The sequence below is a fragment of the Jaculus jaculus genome, chromosome 6 (genome assembly GCF_020740685.1).
Source record: "Jaculus jaculus isolate mJacJac1 chromosome 6, mJacJac1.mat.Y.cur, whole genome shotgun sequence".
Classification (NCBI taxonomy): Eukaryota; Metazoa; Chordata; class Mammalia; order Rodentia; family Dipodidae; genus Jaculus; species Jaculus jaculus.
The window spans coordinates 67,825,096-67,833,495 of NC_059107.1; the positions used below are offsets into that span (position 1 = coordinate 67,825,096).

The window sequence follows — 8,400 nt, forward strand, 5'->3', positions numbered from 1 at the left end:
AATAAGACAGAAGCTATCTTTAAAGTCATAATGTCTTTAGGTATGAGTACTTCACCTTTGGAAATTACCCATTTCTATGTAAGCCTTTATCTTAAAGAATAGTTAAAAACTTGATGAAAAGAGGAACCTAATTTACTTTACTGAGAGCCAGTTTTATAACCCTTAAATCATAACAAATTAGCATCAGTGACCTGTTAATGAGTGAGACCTTATCATAAGACTCAGTTTCTTCACTGATTAAAACCTTGGCATCAGGTAAACATTAGATTTAATCCAATTAAATGTTTCAATGAAGGGGCCCTTACTTGGATATACACATTAGATAAGCCTGGTGCTTGTCTTATGTACGGAGTTTGTAAGCTGATCAAATAACTTGACTCAGTTTACCTATTTAACATTTTGTCTAGTAGAAACTTTATCTAACAGATGTGCCTTTAGGTGTTCAAAAGAGAAGAATTAAGAGAACCACAGTTATATGCTGTACTCCTTTTTTTTTTTTGTCAGAGACAATTGGCCATTTTGTCTCTAGGCAGAGTCTGGGGGACACATGGCTTAAACTTGCATGGGGTCTGAGATAAATGGGGTTCCATCCGTTTTTTTCAGAGTCCAGCTTTCCACGAATTTAAGTAGCATATGTTGGAAAGCAAGAACAAAATGAAATTACAGAGCAAAGTGTCCTGACATTCCTTATCCTATTCTGAAGTTGTTTTTACATAGCAAATTTACCCATTTGCAAAACACAAGGTGATAGACTCTTGTTTATGTTTAACCTGGTTAAACCTCCAATTACATCTGTACGTATGACTTTGTGACCCACCTAGCATAGGCATCACCTGTGTCTAATATAAGATGAATTTGGATTAAGACTATGTCCCTATATAAAACTTTTAGAGTATACTTAAGAGTCTGTAAACAGTTGAAAAATCTCTAACTTTAGGCATGGTGTTTAGGTTTAGCCTGAAAATTTTTTCCTATATACGCACATCTTTATTTACCTATTTTAACATTTTCATCTAAATGTCACTCTTTAACGAGTATTCTATGTCTCAATATTGAAAAATTCCTTCCCAATTCCTTCAATCAATTTATCTTATCCCATTATTAACCACCTATTATGAAAAGCTAAACCAAATTAATTAATCTCATTACTCACTAACAAGTGAGTAGTCCAAAGACAATTTTATGTCATTAATACCAATAAGACGTTAAACTAAGGCAAATATTGTTGATATCTTGAGGCAGGCTGGCCTAGAAGTCAGGTCAGTTGCCTCCTCCTTTTAAGTACATTACAATTTTTGTTTTTTAACCTGATAAATTACAACTTTAGAGAGAATTCTGTTGTTTTTAATAATCCTCTATGAAAGTTGAGGTTGACCTAGAACATATATTCAGTAATTATATTTATGATATCATGTAACAAAGTTGACTTTTTTTTTTACATAAAACTTTAGTTCTTGCCAGGCATGGTGGCACATGCCTTTATATCCAGCACTCGGGAGGCAGAGGTAGGGGGATCACCATGTGTTCAAGGCCACCCTGGGACTCCATAGTGAATCCTAGGTCAGCCTGGACTAGAGTGAAACCCTTCTTTGAAAAAAAAAAACAACAAAACTTTAGTTCTTTATAGGCTGCAGTTCAATGTGACCTTTTTTTTCTTGCTGCTTTTTTGGTGCACTGTTGCAGCTGGGTGGGGTTTGTATCACTTTAGCTCAGCCTTGTTTTACTCCTGGCACTCACCAGGGGTCCGGTCCAGTACATGTGGAGATAATGGCCAAGAAGACTGCTTGGAGGCCAAGGATTCTGACTACCTGAAGGGGAAAGGGGGGTGGGGCTCCAGGACTGCCAGGAGGCCTTGGAAGAAGGCAGCCCACTGGGAGGCTGCTGAAAGAGTGAGCCTGCAGGGGGCCACTGGGAGAGGAGATGGAGACATGGCACTTGAATGGGCAGAGGGGCCATTGTCTGTCTGCCACCTGACTCTGACCCAAGTCACTTTGGAGCGCTTGCAAAGCTGGCTTTGTAGTTTTACTGCTTAAAGGGAATGAGAGGAAATCTTCTTCCTAAACTTTTCATATCCTAGCCAGATAAGCTATGCGGGTCCACATGAATGCTCAGATATCCAGAAATGACCTGGTCAACTTCTTCCCAAAAGGAGCCTGCCTCCCTCTGGGAGAGCTAATTCCCTTAACTTTTAGAAAAGTTCTTATTCCATGAATCTAAGATATTTATATTTATATTTTGACGGGAGGCAATGTTACCCATGACAGAGAAAGATTAGAAATGCCAAGACCAGAGGGCAACATTCCTGAGGGCTGATTATCACACGGGGTATTCCCCAGAGCTCCGGGCATGAGCCTGCCCACAAGTTTAAGATGCTGGCGACCTGCCCTACAGGCTTTGAAGAGGTTGATGTGTTACTTTTTTTTTTTTTTTTTTTTTTTATGTCAGAGAGAGATATAGGGTTTTTGCCAATACCCAATGGGCTGTCAGGATCCAGGAAGAGGACGGCTGGCCTTCAGTCAATACTGAAGAGTGGCCTCGGCCAAGAAACATCAGTTGCCAGTTCATTGTGTCTGGTCCCATGGGATGGCACAAACTGAAAATAAAGGAGGAGAAAGGGAAACCTGCCAACCCTCAAAAACATGGAGGCAAGGCCGCATGGGCTGATGTCTCCCAGTCCCTTTGGTAGAGCACTCAACCACCCTGTCCATCTCATCAGTGGCCCCCGCAAGAATTGGGGCTGAGGCTTCAGCAGTGGGCTTGGTGTCTCTTTTGGGTGTAACTGCCAGCACCTGTAAAGGAGGGGGGTGAGGAAGGGAGGAAAGACTTCACCCAGGGGAGAGGCTCTTCTATCAGGTTCCTCCAGGTCACAATGTAAGGAATTTGATCAGGGTGTCCACTCCTAGGGCAAAAAACATTTTTTTAAAAAAAACTCAAGTTTAATATTTAGATGAAAGGTCCCCTCTGGTGGTCATCCTACATTGAAGGTAGGCCATTCAGAGGAACAAAATGTAATCCATCTGTCTTTTTTTTTTTTTTTAAAGTTTACCCCATTGTTATGGGCAACTGCTTTGATGTCCTTACAGTGCACAAGGCAGAGTCCTAAAGGGGAGGAAGGAATCTGTCCCATGTTATTGAGTCAGGGGAGGAATGTCTGTAGGATTAGGGCAATGACAAGACACACAAGACACAGACACACAGGTCGCAAAAAAAAAAACAAAAACAAAAACAAAAACAAACAAACAGATGTGCGTGCTACAGACTAGCAGGTTTGCTCTGTCTGGGACAGAGCCCCCACTCAGATTAGCAAATTTGCTCTGTCCCAGAGGACAAAGCCAACACTCAGATTAGCAGGTTTGCTCTGTCCCAGAGGACAGAGCCCCCACTCAGATGAAGGGGCAGGACGTCTCCTACCTCCTCCAGGTCTGTCCTTAAGGTGCATTCACCAGGATGTATGACCTGATCAGAAAAAGATGCGACTAGTCTATAGAGTGAAAGAAAAAAGAGAGTGCTCAAGTGGAAAACTTACCTGACCGGTCGGAGAAGAAACCTTTGGGGTCTTGGGTTTGTTGGAGTCTCTGGGGATCCCAGACAAGCCCCCAAAATGTTGTGCTAAGACCCCTGACCAGGAGTCAAGTACCTCGGTCACCCAAGAGGCTCCCAGAGAACTGCCACAGAAGCCGAGATACTTGAATGTAAAAGAAACAGGTTTCTTTATTGCAAGCCTAGGCCGGGGCTCCGTCCCCACAGTCTGGCACAGTAGTAGTGAGGGAGAGAGCCCCTTTCTTTTGGGGGAAGGGGTTCCTATAGGAATTCAAACAAAGAAGTAAGGGATAGATACATGATTAGTTGATTTAAACAGTTCTGATTGGCTTGGAGTTTCAGTGGGCAAAATTGGGGCTAGGAGCTAGGGGCACTCCAGGCAATCCGGTAATCCAGGTAATCTCCATTTTCCTTGAAGAGGAGATTCCTCAGTTTCTTATCTAAGCAGGTAGTAGGAGGCCAGAGGCCCCCCACAGTGGAGTGTTTCTGCAATATCCTTGAAGTGGAGATTCCTCAGACACTTTTGGGGCAAAGGCAGCAATTAAGCAAGCAAAGTTTACAGAAGCAAAAGGTCAGCACATTGGCCAGCTAGTTCTCTATCTAAGTCAGGCCTGGGCCTTTTTTTTTTTTTAACTTAAAATGGTTATATTTGGCCTCTCAATACCTTCTAGTGAGTTGTTGTCCATGGAGGTCACTGTTGCCTCCAAAACATTACAGACTCTTGTGAAGGCCCTTGGTTTCGCATGAGAAAGAGATGATAAGACCCTACTGCTGAAGACTTCACATCCTGGGCAGCAAAGTCACTGAGAAATCAAGCTGGTGCTGAGCAGAAAACCTTCTCCCTGTAGCCCAGCCGAGTGAAACCTGGCAAAAGCTGCACTGTATGCAACCTTATGGGAGACAGAAGTCATCAGTGGTGAAATCAGTGGACACTGGAAGCCTCAAGTTTAGCCAGACAGGCCAAATGACTAAACGAGTGCAATAGTGGCATGTCTGATATGGGGGGAAACAACTGTTCTCTAACTGGACTGAAGGCCCACTCTATGGGAGAGAACACCTGTCTGGTACTGAAAACCCAATCAAAAGCCTATGGCAGGGGAGGTCATGAGCCTTAGGGGTATAAAGCCTGCTCATGTCTGGATAAATGCATATATTATTCTCACAAAATTGCCCTGAAAGCACTACACTTAATGTTCATATTCATATGTTAATGCTACTCTCACTTCTGGATAGAAAGTTTCTCTTGAAGCCAGGCAAGGTGCTGAACACCTTTAATCCCAGTACTTGGGAGGCATAGGTAGGAGGATCACTGTGAGTTAGAGGTCACCCTGAGACTACATAGTGAATTCCAAGTCAGCCTGAGCCAGAGTGAGACCCTACCTTGAAAAATAAATTAAAAGAAAGAAAAGCTTCTCTTTTCAGATAGTGGTGACCATTGGGATGACCCAAAAGGCAACACAGTGCTAAGAAGGGATGGAGTGTGCAGCTCTGAAACATTTTACACCCTCCAAGGCTCAGTATCCATTGCAGAAGAAGTGGCAGAAAGAATGTAAGAGCCAAAGGAAGGGTACCACTCCTTACACAAAACTGTATAACAGGAGAAAAAGATGCTAACATCAAATTAAAAGAGAGACTAATGGAGAAAGGGAGGGGATGTGATGAAGAGCAGAATTATGAAAGGGAAAGTGGAGGAGGGAAGGGAAATACCATGGTTTATTGTCTGTACATATAGAAGTTGTCAATTAAAAAAAGTATATATATATATGTATATATATATATATATATATATATATATATATATATATGAATATTTTGCTGGAAATACCAACAATTTATAATAAAACCCTCTCATTTAATTTACACAGTAATGCATTTGGGCACTACATGAAAAGGAAGTGGAAAACTGGTTAAAAGGTATCAATTGATATGAAAAATTACCATTTCTGAGAATGTAAATATGATTATTTTATTAATAACTAACAAATTAGCAAGATATTAATTTTGTTTCACAAATAAATTTTGTGCCTTCACCTCTAAGTTCAGGGGTTATAGTGATTCTACACTTAAGGAAAAATAGGATCAAGGTAGGTTTTCTTTATAGACAGTCAACTAGGGACAAGGCCCAAGGAGAACTAGATGATGCCACCTTGTCTCAGAACTAGAACAAACATCTGATCTAGTCTCACCCAAGATGGCTAGAAGCAATACTCTTTTCTTTTCTTTTCTTTTTTCTTTTTTTTTTTTTTTTTGCTTTAGCCCAGGCTGACTTGGAATTCACTATGTAGTCTCAGGGTGGCCTCCAACTCACAGCTATCCTCCTACCTCTGCCTCCCAAGTGCTGGAATTAAAGGTGTGCACCACCAAGCCCGGCAAGCAATACTGTTTATAGCATTTCCTATTTCTTCCTCCACCTACCACACCTGGATGGTCTCTCCCAAGTCATCCCCTTCAGTCCACAAACTAATCAGGTCTCTTTCTTGAACTTACCAGCGTCTGGGGTCAAGGTCCAGCCAATTGGTTACCTAGATCATAAAAGGGGATCTGCCACTTGTGTGCTCTCTCCCATTTTGGCCATCTGCCCAGTGGGTTTTTCCTGAACACCAGTGTGTAAGCTCTCTCCCCAGCAGCTGGGAGAGGAGAGGGTTCTTGTTACTTGCCTTGGAACTTTTCTGCTTCCTTCTTACATGTGTTTTGTTTTAAGATGTTTTCTTGTTTTGTTACATGTATGATTTTCCTCTAAACTATGGGTCTGCCATGTATGTAATATCTCTCTTTGGTTCTTTCTCTTGGAGTTTGAATCTTCTAATCACGGTTTGGATGTTCTCTTTCTCTGCTATATTTATGATCCCATGTCTTACCCACAGCTAGCTCTCTCAACTATGTTGTAAAGAGGACAGATGCTGAGTCTATCTTATGTCACTACACTGAGGAGCTAGTGTAGTGTCAAGAGCCTGTGTCAATAACTCCCCTCTTGTCTCATTCTTCCATATTCTAGGGAAGTAATCATTTCTAGTTCTCTCAGTTCAGGGGAGTAGATACATTTTTGTATCCCAAACTGCAACTATAAACAAATATACTGATTTTGGCTTTCTATTCATTTTCTTTCCCTTCTGATTTTCATGCTAATTTTACTAGTTCAAGGCCCTTTAATTTGTTTTGGGTACTTCATCAGCTCTTTCTGGAATGTAACATTCTGTAACTCTTCAACTCAAGTAAAACAGAAAATATCTAAAAAAGCTTGAGTTTAAAAATAGCAATAAAGTATGCTTAAGAATGACAACAGATAAGAATTTTATAGTTTAATAAAGTATGGCTAGGTAACCTGATGTTACCTTATGATTTTACACATGTAATAAATGTATTTTAGATTCATCTCTTTTAATAAGTTGGCAGATTTGTTATGCTGCTCTGTCTCACGCTATTAAAAAATAAAATGAAGTCAGTGAGAGGAAAAAGTAAAATGTACAAAGAAGTATAGAGATAAAACTGTAGTATGGAAGGTCGTACAGAAACAAAATATTTCAGAAGATGAATATATTTTTATAATAAAATATTTTTTCTGAACTAAAATAAAAACAAAAATTAGGGTAAAAACCTTAAGCATATAACAAAATGCTTATGAAACATAAAACAATGCATATAACATATGCCTGATTATTAAAAAGTTATTAAAATTCCTAAGGTCAAAATTCAGTGACAGAAGACTAAAATCTAATCTTTTTAAAATTATGAGGTTTTTCTACGGTATAGATCTGTTCTTTTTTTTTTTTTTTTTTTTTACGGTTTTTACAAATATTGTTTATTTCCATGAAGCTGGTACAGACAGTGTCCATTGAAAACCCATGTCCCAGGTCAAGAAGTACAAATAAAATAAAAAAGAACAGTGTTCTTGTATACACTTTGGCATGAGTAACTTATTAACTGCTAATGAAAATTAGAACTTTTCTGGATCTTCTGACAGGATCTCTTTCATGTTAAAATGCTTTCTTTCTCAGTAAAGCTGGAGTTAGTCATGACCTCATTGTGTCTGTCACTTGACTCCAAACTTGATATTCTTCTTTTGGTCCAGACCCTTAGATTTTAAAAGTAGCTTCAAGTTAAGGAAAGGTCGTTTTCCCACAGTTCAGTTCTCTGAAAAACTTCCATCTCCCACTGAAAATCATAGTCCAGGAGTGAAGTAATTTCATGCTACAGCTTCAGGGCCAACTGGAAGGTCATTACGAATGTTCAAATTGGTCGATCTACTTATCACCACAAACCTGAAAATGCAGTCTGAAAAAGGAGCCTCTCTGAGCACACGTGAAGTTTTAACAAGGAGAAGGCAACATGAAGGGGGCTGAGGTCCGATCACTAAAAATCAGCTCAATGAAAACAACCAGTGATGAATACTGAACACTAGGATTCAAATCACGGTGTGTTCTAAAGAGGTGGAGTGCCCGTATTCAATCTTGTTTTGAACACCACATTACAAAAGAACTAGTTTTTAAAAATAAAAAAGGATTGAGGGGAAAGAAAAAATAAAAATAACTAAACCCTTGAGTGACCCCTCCCCCCCTTTGTTCCTGATAAACTTCAATCACATCTTCTTCCTTCATTCCCAGTTCTTTTGGAGTATGATTATCAGCAATTCTGTGACCTTCAAAGGCAAACCTGAGTGAATTCATTGGAACGCCCTGTCTTTGACAGTATGATTCTTTGAGTTTTTTGAGATGTGTTGTCATCTTCACTTTGAAGTGAATCTCACTGCTATCCCGTCCAATAACTTTTAGTTTAATGTATTCTCCTTCCTTATCACCCAAGTCCTCAGTTGAAGGTTTTGCCTCTTGGTCAGACATGGTGACAGCCTTCACCTGGGGGTGT

The 8,400-nt window shown here is 40.1% G+C and overlaps 1 protein-coding gene across 1 annotated transcript; it reads right to left on the minus strand.

Annotated features, from left to right (window-relative positions):
- Positions 1–7,943: 7,943 nt before the first annotated feature.
- Positions 7,944–8,400, minus strand: LOC101596044 (small ubiquitin-related modifier 1-like). Its single transcript, XM_045151932.1, has one exon. The coding sequence runs from the start codon at positions 8,373–8,375 to the stop codon at positions 7,983–7,985; it is 393 nt and encodes a 130-aa protein (XP_045007867.1). The 5' UTR covers positions 8,376–8,400; the 3' UTR covers positions 7,944–7,982.